This window comes from Anas acuta, chromosome 11 (genome assembly GCF_963932015.1).
Source record: "Anas acuta chromosome 11, bAnaAcu1.1, whole genome shotgun sequence".
NCBI lineage: Eukaryota > Metazoa > Chordata > Aves > Anseriformes > Anatidae > Anas > Anas acuta.
Window position 1 is genome coordinate 1478629 of NC_088989.1, and position 20793 is coordinate 1499421.

The 20793-nt window shown below is 49.5% G+C and overlaps 1 protein-coding gene across 6 annotated transcripts in view; it reads right to left on the reverse strand.

The window, feature by feature from the left end:
• The window catches only part of GRM7 (glutamate metabotropic receptor 7), a 259416-nt gene extending 248033 nt beyond the window's left edge, over positions 1–11383 (reverse strand). For all 6 annotated transcript variants that reach the window (XM_068694316.1, XM_068694313.1, XM_068694312.1 and 3 more), the window contains exon 1: positions 10708–11383. In XM_068694316.1, coding sequence (XP_068550417.1) covers positions 10708–11274 — 567 coding nt within the window. In that variant the 5' untranslated portion in view covers positions 11275–11383. The remainder of the gene's footprint in view (positions 1–10707) is intronic.
• Between the last annotated feature and the right edge of the window lie 9410 nt (positions 11384–20793).

The window sequence follows — 20793 nt, forward strand, 5'->3', positions numbered from 1 at the left end:
CAATTATTATCTCACTAACAGATGGATTTCTTAAGAGAACAGTAGATGTTTTGCTCATCTCAAGCAGGACATTGTATAGAAGGGTTATCAGCCTCATTCCTCTGTGCTTTTGTGCTTAGAGGTGTTTATTTCCTTCTGAAATATAAGATCCTTTCTGAGAAAATAAGCATGGGGTTTGGAGGCTTTTTAATAACAATTGGATTCTCTAGAAAAATGCATTTATCACAGGTGGGAAAAGCTGTTTTTTGAAATTTGTCATTGCTTCATGGATTTAATGCCCTGCAGCTTACTGTGGCACAACCCCCTGAAAACAGAAAGGCACATTGCCATGGGCTTCCTCCCTCCACATGCTGGGCGTGCTGAGCTCTGCAGCATCCCTGGACATGCAGCACAGTGTGGAGGGAGTCAGGGCCTTTCTCCATTTCCACTCGTCTCATTTAGCTAACAAAGTGAGAACAAGCTGTAACTCCCTGAGGGCTGATGCCATCGTGGCAGTTGGAGGCAGATGGAAAATTAATTTTTTGTCAGCCTCAAGAATGCCACGCAGCACACAGATCTCTTTACCTGTGATGCTAACGCTACTCTACAGGAAATATCTTCAAGTACAGGAACAGGTGTGGAGCTCCCATTGCTGAGGAATCAAAACATGGAAATATCCTTTCCTTATTTTGAAAAGCCTTCACTGTAACAATGGCACACGCACCTTAAAAAGACAATTCCTTTACTTCGCTAACAGTGTGGTATCTTCTATGCTTCTATGTTGCTTTCAGAGAGAAAAAAAACAAGACAAACAAGTCATTCAATTATTTTTTATTGTCAGTATCATTTCTATGCATTCAAATACCACAGCAAAAATACCTTGTATAAAAAAATAAACACTTCTCTATTAGTTCTGGATTTTATTTACATAAAAATTACAACTTTCAGACAATTTTGAGTTGACAGTTTCCCTTTAGCTTTTATTTATTCCTAACATGTTTATTGTGCAGAGATACTTAGAAACCACCACATGCATTGCTCTCCCAGAATGAAGCTCCATGCTTACAGTGAAAAGGGGATTTGCTACAAAACTTGTATCCTAGTCAAGCTTTCTTTGGCAACAGCAGAACTTTTAATACTAACTTGGCTGCGTTTATCTCAAGGTGTCTAAAAATAAGTTTGTCTTCAAAAAGAAAGCAAAAAGAAAGCCTTTCACAAAAATAATGCACCATACACTTAAAACAAAAGTAAATGTGTAAATCTTAACAGCATGTTGGTAGCTCAGCCAGCAGTGGTGGTGATCGCCAAGTGTGCGAACGGGGCCCCCATGGTGGCTGTGCTGCAGCTGGTTCAGCAGGGCTCATTGCTGGTGCACGACTGGCGCCTCCGCATCCCACAATTTGCATTTCATCCGTGATCTTGTATTGAGAAGCTCATTCGTTGTTGTTGCTGGAGATACAAAACTGCTGCAGTTTTGAAGGCTTGAATTCTCCTTTCTCGTGGAAGAAAATTTCCTGTTGTCCCCCTCCCCCTTTTTTTGTATACAACATGCCAATAGCTAGAGATGAAAATTCTGCAGAGATGTGAACTCCTCCAGTGTCGCCAAGTGCTGCACTATATTTACAAAGGAACTGCACTCAGCTTGTACTGTGTGCAAAAATACCATGCATATAATTATGAGGCTGAATTTAATGACATTGAAACAAATCTCCATTCTGATGAATGCATAATTACTGTTATTAAAATATTTATGAAATAATAAATTTATTAGAAAACCTTCTCCATATGAGCTTGCAGAATATTACTCTACACAAGTCTAAAATGGCAGCAGAGAAAACAAATTTGCAAGGCACTGAACCCAAGCATTCCCATCCCAGATGGTGTAGGCATGAAAGTTTCCTGAGGTTCCTCTTCATTCAGAGCTTGACGATCCTGAATAGAGACAATTGGAAATTTATTATTTGCTTCGTTTGCAAATTTGTCAGCTCTTTAAACAAAGGCTATTGTGGAAGCGTAGCTCTTGTGGAGTTTTTGTTTAGTTTTGTTGTTGTTGCACAAGCAGTCTAGACTGGAATGCATCACTGAAATGACACAGAGCTGAAGAGAGCCACCAGTACTCATCCAGACCTTGGACATTTAGGCTAAATCTAAAGCCTGTGAGACAGAGGTAGAGTTTCCCAAGTCCCAGCTGAGTATAGGTTAATCCCGTGGATAAATCTCTCATTAAAGTGGTCAGAGTCTGCTTTTTGCTACCCAACTCCAAGCAGAAGAGCGAGCAGAAATCCTGCTTTAGGAAGGGACCTACTGCATCTTACGTTGCACTTAAGCCTCATACCCTGCTGTGAAAGTACAGTCAAAACAAAGCCAGGAAACTTTCAAAAGAAGATAAAAGCTGCCTATTAAGAAAAAAAAAATAAAAATAAAAAATCCATGGAGGCTGTAGAATCATCCTCACTACTTGTTTGTAGAAGGTGAGCCAGGCACCTGCTGGGACCAGCTGATCCAGCCCAGCGGTGACTTTGGGGCAGCGCCAGCACGAGAGCCAGTGGCAGGAGGGGAGGTGACAGCCCCTGCCCCAGGAAAACAGGAGAGGGGCACAGGAGGTGTCAGAGCAGAGGGCAAGGGGACAGCCGAGCACCTGTGGCTCCCACCTTACCTCTGAGGGGCCCACATGAACTCCTACAGCTAAATGCACATATGGACATGGTGCAGCTCTTACCCAGTGCAAAGGGGCTGACACCTCTCCATGTACCAGGTGGGCAAAATCCAGTCAGCAAGGTGTGAGCAGTACAGACTACCAAATTCTCATGTTCCTAGCCCAGATTTAATAAAGAATTCCATCCCCCATCCCCATTTCAATTTTCTTGGGCCTTACAAAATTTCCTAATATCCCTAATGAGGACAAAAACACCTGGTTTCTAGTGAGTGGCTTTGATATTATGGATTGGTCTCTGCTTATTTTTGTTTTAGGAGGTCTCCTGGAACCAGGACAAAAGGAAGCTTAAATCTGTCCAAGGGGATCGGATGGATCCCTGCCCAGCTGCCACCCCACCGACATCAGCCAGTGCTGGGTGGACTCCTCAAAGAAAGTGCTGGAAATTTGTGGTAAGACAAGTACGTGCCTGCATCCACTGCAATCTTCAGATTTATAGTTCCACTTATTTATTGGCACTCTTCTAAGAAAGGTTAGGATTCAGGCCTTCATGTAAGATAGTAATAGATGCCTGCTATAAAAATCACACGCAGGGATGTATAGTCACTTTTACACCATCGCTTCTCCACCTGAACTTCAGTTTATGAACAAAGGGGATGACTTTTCCAGCTAACCCTGGAAAGCCTCTGTAACAGCACTACAATCAACTTCTTTGTGCTCCCAGTGACAAGCGGTGTTTAAAGCTGGAGCCTCCTCGCCTTCAGCCCCACAGCACAGAGAGCGGAGCTGCGGGGCTGGGAGTGCTCCGCACACTGACCACGGGCATCCCGGGCAGCTCCATGTGCTAAACCCTGCCAGCAGGGACAGAGGTGTGAAATCTCTTACAAAGGAAGTGGAGATGTGGGTTTGTACCAAGCCATCCGAGGAGAACCTGGATCACAGTCATTTTTCAGCACGTACCTACAGCTTAAGGCTTTGGCTTTGTCAGCAGTTGTTATACCCACAAGCAAAAAGGCAAGAGCAGTTGTAAAACAGTAAAAGCAAGATCTAAGGGCATATCTACAGCAAGCAGTGGAGCAAAGGGACCACACCAGAGCCAGGTCCAGATTATCTTGCCTTTGAACTGGAAGCAGTAAAGCAGCTCCAGCAAGGCTGGGGGAAGACCTGAGGCTTCTGCTGCTGGGAGGAGAGGGATTGCTGCTCCTGCAGAGCATCCTCCTTCCAGGTCACCATCTCACCCTGCACCAGCTGCACACAAACCAACCCCTCAGGGCTTCCCCCCTTTCCATCACGGGTTCTGCTCATCCATTGCTCCCTGTCCAGCAGGAACAGCCAGGCCTGAGCACAACCTGTTGCCTGCATTGCTGAACGTCTTTGAGGTGGCTCTGTGTTACTAGAACTCATCTTTCTCCATTAAATCACCCATCCATGATTCTTCTGAGCCTCACACCATAATAACATGAGACAAGCAGAACCAGAAAGCTGAGCAGCCAGGTGACACGGCTGTCTGCACGCTGACAGCAGTGCTCAGTGGAAGCCCAGGTGTGCTCCATCCCACCCTCACCTACTGCGACCTGGCACATGTGCTGGGTCTCCCCTTCCAAACCCAGCATCATTCCTGAGCAAGATATTGAAATACAGGTCACTTGTGTTTACAGAATATAAAAAAATATATAGATAGATATTTATAAGTATATAAAAGGACATGTATCAATATATATAAGTGGATATATGAACCCCTACATACACAAGCATGTTCACACGCATTAAAGCAGAGCCATCATCAAAATGAACAGAAGTCTAACAACTTTTAACACTGCTCTAGCTGTCCTCTCCACCTCCCCAGGTCAGGCTCTCCTTTGCACAAAGAGGGAGCTATTTGATGTGCCCTGCGTGTGAGAAGACGCAGCCTGTGCGCTCAGAGGCAGGTCTCCCACGCCTGCTTCCTCCTCCCACTCGGATCAGAGGCCAGGTAGTCTGAGTGCTGCACATCTCCACACAAGCAGAAAGGCAATCTCTAATTAGGAGCACTTCACGGGGGTTTGGGAACGCTTGCCAAGTTCATTTAAAAATACTCCAAAGTGCAGCACTGGCCTGCATTACCACGGCAGCTGAAGAAGAAGAGGATATACACCCTGCAACACTCGCATCCATTCAGCATGCTAATGCCTCTCCCGAACATCCCAAATGACACAGCAAAAGCATCAGTTACCTCAGTACAAACCAAATGACATCAGAGGGAAGTTGGGCGATGCTGCTGGAGCTGGAGTTGGTCTGGAGTTGCAGGAGCAGCTGCCAGGTGGTGTTGCTGGAAGCACCCAACCCAGCAGAGCAGTGCCCATCACCTGCACCCCGCTGCCAGCTGTGCTCAGGGTGCAACACCCTGTGCCCCAACACCAGATTCAGGTGTGTGCCACACCTCTAGCTGGTTTTGTCACCCGAAGCAGTGCATGGGAGCTCCACCAGCCCAAGTGACTGTGGCCCTGGCCACGGCAGGGCTACCACACTTTAGTGACCCATGATGGGACCACACTTTGCTCTCAACTCTGCTGGTAGTGAATCAGAACAGCTCTGCTGCCCCCAGCAGAAGGGGTTTAGGACCTTGAGAATCATCGGTAGCAAGGAAGGCCATGAGAAATACTTGTTTTTCTTCAGAATTCTCTCTGCCTGGATGCCCACTCCACCACACTAATGACCTGACTATATTGGATACCATGCTCTCGAACAGCCTTAATTACATGCTTCATATCTTCCAATATTATGATAAAATTCATCATGGTCCTATGTCTGGGACAGTCATCATTGTCACTCATTGAGATTAATTTGAATATCACTATAAATAGAAGTAACAACATCTGATATTATGATGCACAGCACTGTGTTGGAGGGTTTTAATGCCTCCAAGCAAAACTCATTTAATAGAATAAAATACGGCATATAGTACATGTAGTTTTACAGTATTAGTGTTATGAGATTCAAAACCAGATCAATATTTCTTTCATAAAAATTAATGCCTTGAAATGATCCCTCCATTTGTCATCCCAAAGAGGTCACCTTTTCTCATTTCGGGAGCGAGCTGGGAATTGCACGATGTACTTGCTGCTACGTGCTTTCACCACCTGGGCAGACACTTTCCAGCACCCCATGTGCTGCCCCCACGGCACCCCAGTTATCTGCCAGCCCCCTGCTCGCTCCCACTCCTCCTGCTGGCTCCCCTGGCAGAGGCTGTCTTCTTCCAACTGTCTCCTTGCAGTCTTTTCAACCTGAAGGCTACAGAGAAACACTTGGAACCAGATTAAGAGCTGAGATTATTGCTAATATTGAACTTTGCCTTATCAAGAACATGAATTTTACCATGTTCCCCTTCTCCCCCCCCCAAAAAAAAATATATATTCACAGCACCTCCAGCATACCACTAGAAGCTCCTCATGGAAACACGCGAGTTCTTGGCACAAGAATTCTCCTTTCCTTTTGAATGTAATTAGCACCTAGAGAAAAATGCTGCTAAAGCATCTTGGGTTTCTTCCCCAAGGCCAGAGATAAGCCGAGAGCCCCCACGGGAGATACCCGCAGTGAATTACGCTGGGCACTGGAATCGCCTCCTTAGGGGCAGCAGGAGGGGCTCAGAGGAACCTCTGGCTATGCAAATGCTCACCGTGGGGCCTCCATCTCATATTCCCATGGGAAGTTTGAACAAATGAGAGGGAGAAAACCGTTAGTTTGCAAATCCTTCTGCTGTGGTGTGAAGGACTTCATAAAACCTGGTCAGAGCAGCAGCTTAAAAACCACCCCTTCAGCATCCCCGAAATGACAGCAGCACTCGTTCTCTGGAGCAATCCTCACACAGCCCTTATTATCTTCCCCTCAACCGTGCAGCAAATCCACCAGGAACAGGATCTGATGACTGCCAAAGCCAAATTTAATTCCCTCACGCCAGCAGCTGAGAGAGCGCCACGATCTCCATCGATACGGGCGGCAGCAGCTCGAACGCTGTAGCTCAGCCAGCCGCAGCCTGTTGATGCAGCGTTGGCAAAGAGGAGATCCCAACTTAGATATTCTTGGAAAATGCACGCCCTCTTCTACAAAAAAAGAAGCATCCAGCTCAGAGCCGCACCTCTAAGTTCTGTTCCTTTCCAAATAATCACATTTCTGCTGGCCTCATCGTGTCTCCAGCAGAAGGCAGGCACGGCAACCTTCATCTCTCATTCAGTGCTAAGGTACCCGCAGAAGGAAATACAGGCAAAAGCACCCAAGGGATATGAGGGAGTTTCAATTTACACTTCCAATCTAGTTGTACGCCTTTATCCCACTCTGTTTCCTAAACAGTTCCCTGAAGGGGCTTGGCCATGCACCCTCACAGGCCACAGGAACCGTCACTGATACAAGAAAAAGGTTTTCAGACAGGAGGAGCTAGTGTTGATTGACTATTTAAAATTACATCCACTGAGGACAGAAACCTGGAGCAGTAATTAGTTCATTATCAAAGGCTGTAATGAGAACGGAGTCCAAAAATGAGTTTTCCAGTAGAAGAAAAGAAATGAGTGTGCTGATATTCCCCATATTGCATGGTTTTACTCATAGAAGATGAAACAGATTAAGCATTTGGCTTTTTTTTTTTCCGAGCACAGTTATTGAATTTCATGGAGTTAAATTTGTACAGAAAACTATGACACTGAAGTACCAACATTTTTTACAATGCAAAACCAGCAGCCTAAAAAACATACTGCCTCGAAATCCCTCATGCATTTGGAAACAGCTTTGCAAATTGTTTCTGCTTTATTTTTAGAACAAATATTTAATTTACAATCTGCATACTATTTAGCAGCACACTCTAATAGAATTGTATTTTGAAAAAGTCACCGTACTTGACACACTTGAATATTTATGCGCTTCTCCCTCCACGCTCCGGCACACCCGGTGCTGTTACTCCTGTTGCATTAATGCTGCCCCCCTGTGAGGGAGGCTCAGGCCCCTCGTGCTCAGCAGCACGCCTCCCCCACGCAGTCCTCTGCCCAAAGTTTGCAGCTTAACCACCATTTCCCAGCAATGTTCTGCAGTGTCCTAGAAAAACCTATGAAAATGCATCGCCTTCCACGCAGGGAAGGAAGCACAACCTCCTGCACAGAGCTCACGGATTTTACAGCAGCGTGGCACACGTGCTGGGGGTCCCAGCCCACTGCCCAGCGGGCACAGCTCCCACTCTGCTTCTGAAGAGGGAGAAATTAAATAACAGCAAGAAGAAAGCACCCAGCCGGAGGCACCCCCAACTCCATCCCTCCTGCAGGGAGCTGGCACCAAACTGGGCAGCTGCCATCAGATGTGAGCCCAGCGCCCGGCTGCCCCCAGGTCCCCTCTGTGTGGGTCTGGCTTGTGGGACCTCGGTGCCAGCTGGGCTGTGCTGAACATCCCAAGTAACTCTCTTAAGGCCCACAGCAAGTTTGTGGCAATACCAGACACTGAATTCAGGCTCAGACTCCTCCTCCTTTCGCTAAACCCTGTGCTTGCAGAGTGCAGCTGTTTATAGCTTCCATCAGCTGTAATTTCAGAAGAGAAATCCTCACGTACGTGGCTTTGGGAGATGTCCTGCCCCCATAGCAGCTCTGTGCCCATGGCAAACAGCTCGGCATCCCCTCCATGCCCCAGAGGCAGAGCACTCTGACAAGTGCCCACATCTCAGCATCCCCGGCAGCTTCGCTCGCAGGCACACGGGCATCACCGGGGCCAGCGTCCCCCTGCTGCGGCAGCTTTCCAGCTCCCACAGCACCAAGCAAACCCCCCTGCCCCAGCCAGCCCCTGCGGCTTTTACTGAAGGTGCAATTCAGAGATAGAGGCAGAGGGAGGGACCCTTGGGCTTGTCCCTGTGATGAAAGGACAGCTAATGCAGATTCTTTGCTTCGTTTTTTATCAAAGGAAAGCTTCCACAGAACTTCCAGCAGTAACGGCACGGGTTAATTCAGATCAGAGGACCTCGGCACGGCTTTCCCCTGCTGATACACCTGTTGGCGTTAGCTGCAGATGCTCCCAAAGATCTGTGCTGTATCGGGAGCAGGCAGGTGAACGGCACGGCCGGACAAAGGTAACATGGTGTGCAGAGAGCAGGGCAAACACCCCCCTGGGGACAGAGCCCACGAGCACCGGTAGCCAGCTGAGGAACCCCCCCCCCCCAGGCTCTGCATGGCTTACACACAGTTCTTCTCCCCGACTTTAAGGTAGAGTACCAAGTAATTCAATTCTCTTCCAAAATACTGTCAGAGGAATGTAAACACTAGTGAGTAAGATTTCTTTGCAGAGGCCTCCACAGATGGAAAGAGAATTCATCTAGGAGACGTTAGGGGAGCGGCAGCTCGTGCATGAGAACACCCGTCCAGGAGCCACCCCCCACCCCTCAGAGCACTGCCACGGCCAGGAAACCTGCAGAGACCCTCGAGGAACACGCTGGGGGCAAAAGCTAACACATCTGGGAAAGCATTTAGGTTAACAAGTGTGCTGCTGTTTCTCTTCCTAGCAGCTGATTGCTTCTGTCTCCCCATACAACAGCACGTAGTTGCTTAATAGGCACAGCCCTCCTCTTACCTCAAAATATTTCTTTCCTCCTTATTTCTCTCTGGCTGGGACACGTTCTGAACTGGTTTTGAAGGAGGACAGGACAAGAGGGAACAGTTTTATGGCACGAAAAATGTGCTTAAAGGAGGCAGAACCAATCTGCAAAATACATATTCAGTAAATCTCTCTCAGGATGTACCAGTTCCTGCTTTCTGGGTGATTTGGATAAAAAGCAATTTGGAGCAGATGCTTAGTCACAATATGTTAAAATGTTTGGATAGACAGAAATACCACTACCCGCACAAACTGCCCGCACGCCGTGCTGTCTGCAAGCCCCATTACGTAAGTCCGGCGGCACCAAAGGTTTCGCAGGTGCTGTGGCTTTGTAGGGAAGGCTCGGAGGATTCCCCCCGGAGCGAGACCTCAGCGCGGTGCCCACCGTGTGCCTTTGCAGGCGTTCAGACGTGCCGATGCCGCCTGCCCTGCTGCCGGCAGCCCCGGGCAGAGCAGCCCCTGCTGGGGCAGAACCTGGGCACAGCCCGGGCACCGCTCGCACCCTGCGGGCTCCGGAAAGCGAGGGCCGGCGGCTGGGAGCCCCGGGGCGCTGCGAGCCGCGTCTCCACCTGCCGGGAGCTGGGGGGGGGGGAGCGAGGAAAACCGAAGCGGGTCCGTGAGGAGCGCTCGGGAGAGCCGGCAGGACGCGGAGCGCTGGGGGCTGCCGGCAGAGCCCCGCGGGTTGGCGGCTGGGAAAAGCGGGCAGCGCTGCCCCCGCCGCCGAAACGAGAAATAAAAACCACCCCCCCCCCGCACCCCGCACACGCAGCCCACCGCCCCCGCATGCGAAGGCGCAGGATGGGAAGCGAGCAACCCCTCGGCGCACGGTGCAGCTGGGGGCGGCTCTGCCGCTGCCACCGCGCCCGCTGCCGGCGGCTCCCCGGGGCACGGCGAGCTCCGGGGGGCACCGGGGACCGGGGGGCAGCCGCAGCCCCTCCGCCTCGTACCCGGTCAGGGACCCGCGCCCCCAGCCCCGGGGTGGCCGCGCTGCCCTCCCCGTCCAGCGGGGGTGGCTCCGGCCCCGCACGGCCCCGAAGGGCGAGGGGACGCCTGGCGGTGCCCGGCACAGCCCCGTGGCCGCCGGGGGCAGCCCCCCTCGCACCCCCGGACCCCCGACGGGGTTGGCTGCGGCGCCCCCCGCCCGCTCCGTGCCCCCTCCGCCTTGCGCCCCCCGAGCCGGATTCCTCTCCGATGCAAACCCAGCTCAATCATCGCCTTATTTTTTTTTTTTAATTATTTTTTTTTTTATTCCCTCCTCTTCCTTCACGGCTTGCTTCTTGCAAATGGGGCGATAAATCCAGAGAGTGCCACGCACCGCCGGGAAGGGAGCCGGGGGGGGTGCCAAAACGGAGAGGGAAGGCTGGGAGGGAGGCGAGGAGAGGCGCTCAGCTCCGCTCAGCTCCGCTCCGGGGGGAGGCGAGGGAAGCACCTGCAGGGGCCCGAGCGCAGCCCCGAGCCCGGCCCGGCAGCAGCCCTACCTGGAAGAGCCGGAGGATGTTGGCCACCATAATGGAGACGGAACTCCCCGACGCCCCGATCACCCCAACTACTTTCTCCGGCTTGACGAAGACGGGCGGCTCCCCGTTGGTGCACCGCACGTCGGAGGTGTCCTTCTGGATGAGCGCCTGCACGAAGGTGAGGGACTGCTCCAGCGCGTAGGTGTCTCGGGAGCAGGTGTCCAGGATGCGAGCGCCCAGCGTGACGTTGGGCAGCAGCTCCGGGTCGCTGTTGATCTGGTCCAGGGCGTAGAGCATCGCCTCCAGCCTGTGGATGCCGTTCTCCTTCTTGATGTCCCCGCAGGGCACGCCCGGGGGGCCCTTGGCGTGGACGGGGAAGAGGCCGCCCAGGGTGATGTCCCCCTCCAGCCGGATGGAGTGCGGCGCGTACATCTCCTGCCCCCGCGCCGCCTCGGAGAGCAGCAACTCCAGCAGGCAGCAGGGCAACTTCAGCAGAGTCAGGAGCCGCAGGAGCCTGCCCAGGCGGACCATGGTGCCGGCGCCGCCGCCGCCGCCCGGGCGATGCCCCCCGCTCCCCTGCGCCTTCATCCGGCCCGGGGCGGCGGCGCCGGGTGCCCGGGGCTGGGGCCGGGGCCGGGCCGCTCCCCCCCTGCCTCCGCCGCGCCCGGCGGCCGCTCGGCACTGGGGAGCCGCCGCCGCGCCGCCACCGCTTTAAATGGTGGCCGGGCCGCGCCGCCGCCCGCCCCCTCCGCCGCCCCGCCCGCCGCCGCTGCGCAGGATGCGGCCGTGCCGCCCGAGAACGGGCCGGGGACCGGGGACGGGGATGGGGATGGAGATGGGATGGGATGGGGATGGGATGGGGATGGGGACAAGGGATGGAGCTGGGGATGGAAACCGGGATGGAAACCGGGATGGAAACGGGGACGGGGATGGAAACGGGGACGGGGACCGGGGATGGGGATGGGGATGGGATGGGGATGGGGATGGGGATGGGGATGGGGATGGGATGGGGACAGGGACAGGGACAGGGGATGGAGCTGGGGATGGAAACGGGGATGGAAACCGGGATGGGGATGGAAACCGGGATGGAAACGGGGATGGAGCTCGGGATGGGGATGGAAATCGGTATGGAGCCGGGGATGGAGCCCGGGATGGAGCCGTGCGCCCACGGCTGCTCAAGCATCCCGGCCCTAGGGGGAGCGGGGGCAAACAGGTGGGGCGCAGCCGGGACGGGGCAGCCCCGCTCCCCGCTCCCCGCTCCCCGCTCCCCGCTCCCTGCGCCTGGGAGCCGCGGTCGGGCGCGGGGCCGCGGTGCGGAGCGCCCTGGCCCGGCGGAGGGCAGCGGGCGGTTCGTGCTGCACAAAAACCATCTGGGGTAGAGCTGCTGCTGCTCGTCGCATGGCCCCTAACTCAGCCCGGACCGGCAGCGCGCCCTGGGTGGTTGTGCAGCCTGCCCGGTCCAGCTGCAGCTCGGAAGTGTGCGCTAATAGAGAGCTGCGGTGATTGCTGAGTTTCCAACACATGGTGCTTCAGCGAAGGCAGAGTAACACCGCGCTGATGGTCTCTACCTGTTGAGGCCCAGCCAGATTTTACTGCATGACCCAGAGCTGGGAGAGCACGACTGCTCTGGCAGGCACGAGTGAGGGGCTTTGCCAGTCAGGTCTTGACTTCAGATGGAGCTGGCCAGGGCTTTGCAAGATAATCATCGTTCCGGTAATCATTTAGGCATTTTAACACCTTAAAATCTCTCTCTCTCCCTCTCCTATTTTTTTTTTTTTAATTGTATCCTCACTATTTTTACCTTTTATTTTTTTTTCCCCCTTGAACTGTGGCTCTCCATGTCCATTTGCATTTGGCAGAAGTTACCACAACCAAGTTTTCCAAGGTGGTGCTATTCAGTTCCACCATGACCACAGCAGACGTGCCTATTCCTCAGTGAAAGAGGATGGTCCAGTGAAACTGGACAGACACAGTCAGTTGGAGGGCTTTGCAGTAGGGCCAGGACATAACAAGGATAAGCACCAACAAAAGCAGCTGGAATTCTCCACTAGAAATTATAATTCTGGGGCTCGGGACCAAAATTTAGCTTTTCCACAGGCTGAAAACCTCAGAAGAGATTATTTCAGAGCAATTTGCATATGGCAATCCAGCTTGTGCCATCGCTCAGGCCCTGTTGCTCATCGTTTTTATTCACCACTGGAGGAAAGCGCAGCCGTGATTTCCTGACCCCCCTCCCCTGCCCACCATCATAGGATGGGACACAAGGGTGCTGGGGCTTGTGGGTGCTGGGCACTGGGCTGCTGCCTCCCCACAACCCTGGGCTCATGCACACCGTCCTCCAGCCCCACCAGCCAAACTGCAGCTTGGCCAGGGCCCAGCTGCCCGCCTCGATGCCCACATGCAGTGTAGCTCTCTGCCTCGAGCTGTGGCACAGTGTCGGTGATTTCCTTCCCAGCCATTCCTTGGTAATGTCAGCTCCAGCCCCCTTTCACATCTGAACGTGTGCAGTGAAGTGTGAGCTCTTCAGTGTTTATTTACCTCTTGCCCACTTAAAGCTCTTCTCTGAGAGTCCTCGCTGTATTTATTAGTATTAAAAAATCCGACTCTAGTGGCTGTGGAGAAGAGTTTGCAGGCATGACTCAAGCTTGCCTTAAGTGCTCAAGATTCAGAAAGGATATAAACATAAATCATCTTTTCTAATAAATCTCATTGTTTTGCAGGAAGCTACCTCATGAATTTGAAAGTTTTTTAAGGCTTTTTTTTTCTTTTTGGCAAATCTGTGCCTTGTTTTGCAGGAAGCTACCTCCTGAATTTGAAAGCTTTTTTTTTTTTTTTTTTTCTCTCTCTATTTTTTTTCTTTGAGCAAATCTGCAGTTACATTCAACATGTTTATCCTCTCAAAAATTACAGAAAAATCCATCTGCTGTCTACTTCATGCTCCTTTTCATCACACTCTCATTACCTAAAAAAATTAGTCTGCATATTCCACGCCAAGTTCCCTAAAGGCACATAAAAAACAACACACTAGATCAAGGTAGGCCTAGGGTCTGTCCTAGCCCAGTATCTTGTTTTGGAAGCGCAGCAGAGCCTCCAGAAGAAAATGCAGGAGCTCTGGAGTATGCAGATGTCTTTAATCTGCTCCTACCATAAGTCTCATCCTGGTCTCTCATAGACAGAAATTGGTTTAAGCCATGAAGCATGAAAAATTATTCTAATTACATTACAAATTTTGATATAGTTAATCATTACTCTGGATATTCCTGATATCCATAAAAGTGCCCGGTCCCTCTTCCACTCTTGTTAAGCACATTGCTTCAGTGGTGTCTGGTGGTAACAAGCACCACAGTTTCATCGGACATCGCCTGAAACAAAAGCTGTGTTTATCAGCTTTCATTTTCCTGCTTTTTATATTTAACTCTTAAAATGGTTAGTAATCTCCCCATTTTTGTACTTGATCTCCTTCCGCTCCATGCAGTTGGCTACCTATATTCAATCTGGTGCTCTCAGACAAGGAACTAAAATACTAACCTGTGCATCTGTTTCTGCCAGGTTTTACTTTGAAGAAGCATTTCATTTGGCTGGGCTTATGGAATACGCGGAGGTGAGAGAGCGCTGGCTAAATACCATCCTGAAGGCATCACACAGATATCACAACTTATCACAACTTATCCATGCTTCAGAACCTGCCCTGAATTGCAGCCCCCATCCCTGCGGATCTAACAAATTCTTCTCCACACCTGTGCCCACCAGAGGAGCTGCGCTGTGCTTGGACTCAACCTGCAGTGCCTCGGCATAAATTAGGTTACGGCTGCTCCACACTGAACTGCCCCACTCTTAGAGCCATCAGTGAGAATTCAGCGTTTCAACACACTAAGTCATGTTAAAGTTGTATCCCTAATCTGAACTGACTTTCAGAAAGCAATGATGTTGTTATAACAGAGCTGCATAATGACAACATTTTATGTATTTAATGGGAATATTGATAAAAGCACATTTTTATCTTTCCACTGGTGGGAAAGTCATTTCAATGTTATGCCTTGTATTTCACCTTGTAATTAGTCATTCTTGTACTAAATCAAATTCCCAGCAAAAGTCCCTTGTTAAGTTCCCAGAGAGCAGTGACTGCTTTCTTTAGATGCCCTAATTCAGCACCGGAGCACTGTGCTCACACCAGAGCAGGCTGTAGACTTGATGTGATAAGAACAAAGCTATATTATATTTTTGTCTGTCCGAGAGGTGAGGGGAGATCTGCAGGGCATCTTCATGCACGTGAGCACGCCCCCACTGCTCCCGGACAGGCGCCAGGGGATGCACTCCACTTCCCACTGGGAAAGTTTGCTTCACAGAAAAATAAAAAAAAAAAAAATTAGAAAAAGGAAAGAAAAAAATAAAGATAACTTAAAAACAAACAAAGAAAGAAACAACAAAACCTAGTCTGATCTTTTTAGTAAGATAATTTGTTTAAAAGTAAACAGCCAGTGGTTAAACACATCCAAAAGCATATTCAAAAACATTTCTTAACTTGTCTGTCAAATAAGATCATGGATTCAGCCAAATTGGTACTGGATAAGCAAAGACATTGCCAGAAAGAAATCGGCATCATAGCTGGCATCCTTCAGGGGAGCGACGCAATTTCCATCACGGGAGGATCTTACCCGCATCTACTTTCAAAGATGCTGTATAATTAAACATTGCTTTTATGTGGGCAACTGGCAGGGTGAACACAAAATCGTTTTACAACAGACCAGTGGAAGCAAAACAAAGAGCTACAGAATAGCAGAAAAGAGAAATAAGACAATATTTCAAATTTTGGTAATGTAGCATGCTGCTGCCGTGCACAGTTGGAGGTCATTTTGAACAACTGTAATGGACATGGTACAAGCAATTAATTTGTTGGGTGAAGTCAGTGTTGGGACAGCAGCCAGAGCTCCTGCTTATCTGGCGTTCAGAAAATAATGAATTTTTGGAGCAGAGGCTAGTGAAAAACCCTGATCCTTAACTCGGTGTTTTACTGAAGCTGTTTACAATGAGAAAGTGTCAGTGTGGCGCTGGCTGCCAGGGAGATGGGGAGAGCAAATTCTCTTCGAAGGATGTAGTGGCCTGGATCTCTCGCTAGGCCTTATATAAGAAGCAAATTATTTATATATTTATTATAAGCTATTAAGTAAAAATATTGAATTATATTATAAATTATATACTTATAGTACATGTAAGTTAGTAAATATAAAACAAGTGTTAGCGATTTTCCCAAGCCTCTGAAAAGATATGCAATGGATACCCTGTGCTGAAACACGAAGTACCTGGGCCTAACACTCTTTGGCAACACACGGTCACGATCCCATATAAACCCAAACAGAGCAGTGCGGCTCTGAGAGCTAGCCTCGCCTCCTCTCTGGAGGGAAACATTTCCCTGGTTTTGGTGCTGGAAAAGATATTTTTCCATTTTCACTCATGTCCCAGGCCCGGCCTCCTCCACACGGGCTGCCAGTGCTTGAAAAGGGAAAAGTCTCTGGGGGAGCAGGAGCCCCTGGGCTGGGGCTGGGGCCTGTCAGGTCCGTGTGGAGGCTGAGGGTGATCAGGTCCGTGTGGAGGCTGCCCAAGGGGTGCTGGCAGATGCCGTGGGGCTGCCTCCAGGAGCTGCTCATTGCCAAAGGAGCCGCTGCCACAGAAGGTGCCTGTGTGCAGTGACAGTGACCGTTCGTACTCCTGCACGATGATGTACCATATCTTGTGGATTAGGAGCTCAACCAGAAAGATAGTTGTTGATAATAGTATTAAAAAGGAAAAATAAAATCACACTGAATGTTTATGCAAGTGCAGAGACAGCAATTTATTATTATTTTCATCAATGGCTGTAATTTATAAAAACTACCACCAGACCAATATACAGAACTTGCAAGATAACCAATGGGGAATATTTACAGCAACTTTAAGTCCTGAGCTCTTTATTTAATTATTTTTATATTTTTTTTTCAAACCACAATTGTCTCTGTCAAGAAGATGGTTTCAGAAATAACAAAAACTGAGATTAAAATTTTATCTAAATACTAGCATCCACTCAGTCCTGAAGCCAAACCTGCTATATTTTGGAAAAACAAAGCATTATAAAACGATCCCATCAAAGTAGCACACCCAGAAAAAGGAGTTTCAGCGCAAGGCTGGACACCACCTCCCACACTGCCACGGGACTGCAGTGAATGGCAGTTTAAAATTAACACCTTTTTGTCCTATTTCCCTCCTGGCGTTTGAGCCTTTCTAGGTCAGATCTGTTGTTTAACTGAAACCTATGGTGGTCAGGGCTTTCGTTGAACAGACAAAAGCCGGGGAAGGAACCATGCCGAGTGTGCCAGAAACCGCAGGAGAGTGGCACAGTGATGGCCTGTGGCTGCCACCTCCCTCGTCCCCTGAACTCATGGGAGGACCGAGGCCCTGGGGAGGACCAAGGCCCTGGGGGAGGCTAGGTCTCCTCTCCTTCAGAGGGTGATGGGGAACAAAAGCCATTTCTCCTCCTGAGAATGGTTTTGGATCAGTTCTGGGCAGGTCCCGCTCTCTAGATGGGAGCTCCGTGTTTCCCCACAGGCCATGCAGAACCCACATCCCCTCCACGTGCTGCCAGTACCTGTCCCATCGCTCTGAAGGCCAGGCAAGCGTTTGAGAAGAGTGGATCAATCAATTATGCAAGAGACACTTTAAAACTGTTCCTCTGAGATGGCAAATATTTCAAAGAGGCAGCTCTATTAGATGGGCACTTCAGCCAAATCATTAAAATCCCTGCAATCCGCAGAGAACAATAACTTCTTCTTTTCAAACACTCACTATTATCTCGGTTTCTGATTTACTGAGAATATTCTGATTCACTTAATCCTTGAAACATCTCCTCCGACGCTGAAGGAAAATGAAGGTCCTGCACGTTCTCGGTAATTAAGTGCAGTGGTTTTCCCTACACAACCAGGGTTTGGGGCCACCCAGTGACAAGGTGACAAAGTGACCTGCCCCATGGCAGCCCCCAGGCATGGCTCCAAAGGGGGCAGAGTGGGGACCACCCGCACCTGGGCTGCCCACGTCCCCTCCCTGCCCCAGCATTTCCCTTCGAAAGCCCCCTCGCCCCCTCAGCAAGAAGCCCCCAGCGTGCAAAACCGACCATAGGAAACACCAGAGGCACGACTGCTTCTTCAGCCCCCCCCCCCTGCACACACTGTGATGTGGTCCTTCTGGTTTGAGGCAGAATTAATAACTTTTCCCTGGGTTTTCCTATCTTGATCATCACTATAGCGTCTGAGTGCTTCAAAAACAGTAATTTATTTTCACAAGATAAGTGGTATTATTATCCTTGTTTACAGAAGGGCTATTGGTCAACAGGCACACAGCGATTAAGATAAAAATACCGCTGATTTGAGGTGTTGAGTTTGAGTTGGTTTTTCTAAAGGCTTGCTTTCCATAATCTTATTTTCAAGAACCAAAGGCTCCCCTCTGTGCCAAGCAGCCCCCAGGCCACCCCCCACCCCATTTCACAGCTTGTACACCTGCTTGTAGCTCTGCCCAGAAATTCACTGCTTATTTATTTATTTATTTAGGAGTAGGGTGCACATACCTGCACATAGATTGTGTCCTGGCTGGATTTGGGGCCAGAAAGGACTCATTTGTGAACTGCTTCCAGAGGTTTAGGAGCTCGCTGGACAGCTCACATCAGAATTAAAACTCACATTCAAAGCCATAACCAAATGCAGAATTTTCACTCTCGTACCTTCCTGACTTTAAAGTTACACTCGTTTAGCGTGTACTTACTAATTTTCATTTAAATAAAGAAAGGTGACTTGCCATAAAACAGAAAGTCATACGTGTAATTTAATAATTTTTCTCTTTGTTGGCGGTGGGTTTTGTTTTGTTTTTAATAGAGTTACAGAAAACTCAATTTCGTATAGAGAAGCGGCGTATCCCCAGGGGCTGCTAAACAGCTTCACCTCTGTTAACAGCTCAGACCACAGTGAGCAGCAAGCCACTAAATCACCACTTGCTATTAGCTAATTCTGTACAACGAGCAATCTCAGTCACACCCCCACAGAGCAAGGTGCCCAGATACCAAAAACTCTATCACAGCTGGCACTCGTCTTAATTAGTCCTGACAAATCTTGATAATGAGTCATTGAGAATATGAGGTAAGCATACGACCAAGCAAAGAGCAGGAATCTTACGTAATTCTCTGCACTCCAGTGACTGCAGACATTGAGCCGTGAGATTGTTTTGGAAGGCTCTATGACAGAAATCACCAGTGCTCTTTGCAAATTCGCTTTGAAATTATTTTTAAGGTCTCTTCATGGCTGTGTACTTTCTATAAGAACGCAGCTGTTTTCCCCACCTATTTTGTTTATTCCCTTAATGGCTCTCCCCATCCATTTAGCGGAAAGTCTGACCTACACCAGATTTTATGCCCTTCTATGACAGTGAAGAAATAGGTAAAATACATTGATGGCCCAGTCTCCCCAGGTAATGGTATTGTATGCTTTCCTATTAACAAAGTTAATAATTAAATATAATTAAATAGTTAATTACCTTCATTCATTTGCTTTGATAGAGAATTGCCGATACCAATACATTCCAAACTTTTTCCCCCTTTTATGATTCTTAATCACAACTTGTATGTCCCATTATATTCCCTTTTAAAGCGACTCTTTTCCTCAGCCCCACATGTGCCCCATGGGCTGCTAAATGCTGCCACTACCCTCAGCAGAAGGCAGCCCCTGGGCTGGGGTGGCACAGCAGGAGCGGTGCCTTTGGTACAGCCGGCCCAGGAGAGCAGCACCGTGGGGCTGGAAGAGCCGCAAGGCTGCTGGGGGCCGCTCTGCCTCCTGCGAGGTGATCCTATTTCTATTTTCTGGGATGCTTTTTTATTATAATTATTGAAATGAGGTTTTTCAAATCTCATTTAGGGACTGGGAAAACGCAGGCGCTCAATTTCCTCTCCCAGGAAACCCTGGGCTAATAAAAGCTTTCTAGGCAGGTTTCTGGAGCTAAGTGAGCGTAGAAGGGAACCCAAAACAACTTGGAGCTACTGCAGAACAAAAACAAAGTTTTCCTTACTAAAAACCTGCCAGCCAGGAGCAGCAGGACACATACGGCTAAATCAGTGGGTTCAGACAACACACTCAGAGGTGCTGGGTCGGGTGTCGAAGCAGGCGAACTGCTTCCAGATCTGGGACTGCCGGGAACAGCCTGGCAAGCTCAGACCTGATCCACTTCCACCAGGGTCGATGAAAACTCGTTAATTTAAAAGATCAGAAGAATGAAATAACACAAAGGCAGGAGACAGCCTTGCAGTCTCATAGTACGAATCCGAAAGCTGAGTACGAGCAGAGCGAGGTTAAATCCCTTAAACAGGAGCCTAACTGTTCTGCAAGGATATGGAAAGAGCGGGCATGTGCGTATCAATATTTTTACACCTAACAGAAAACTGATTTTATCCTCAGTTAGTTCAGATCTGTGACTTTGCCATTACCAGTGCCGTTAAAGTGCATGGCCAAGGGTGAAAATCCAACAAGGCTCCTGTGCAAGGCCCAGCCAAACCTGGCAGCCTGCTGCCTCCCCTGCACAGGCAGCTACTGCCGACGGGAAGCCTGCTGGACTAGGATGTGCAAACAGGTAGAAAAAGGCTCTAAGCTTTTAACGGGGCATGGACAGACTCAGTCATCCCTGCACATAGCTGTCATTTTCTCATTTGCTGGCAATTCAGTTTTTTAGATGTGTCATGTTAACCAAAAAACTTTGACTCACAGCAGAACTTTTTGAATGAACACTTTATTTACTTTTTTTTTTTAACAATAAAATAGGAGGAAATATTATTATTTTTTTCAAAAAGTGATGTCAAAATGCCAGTGTTTTATTAGCAAACTGTACAGCAGGCACTGGATAGGCCCTGACCCTACAAGAGCCGTCTGCAAGACCACATCAGCAAGCAGGAGCAGGTCTGCAGAGCAAAGCCCCTGGCTGAGGACCCATTGCCCAGCTCGCCCTGGCTCAGGGGCAGCTTTGGGCTGGCTCTGCGCTGGGCTGGGTGCTGGTGGAGCATGCTAGGGCTGCTCTTGGAGCATGCTTTTAGACAACGAACAGCAA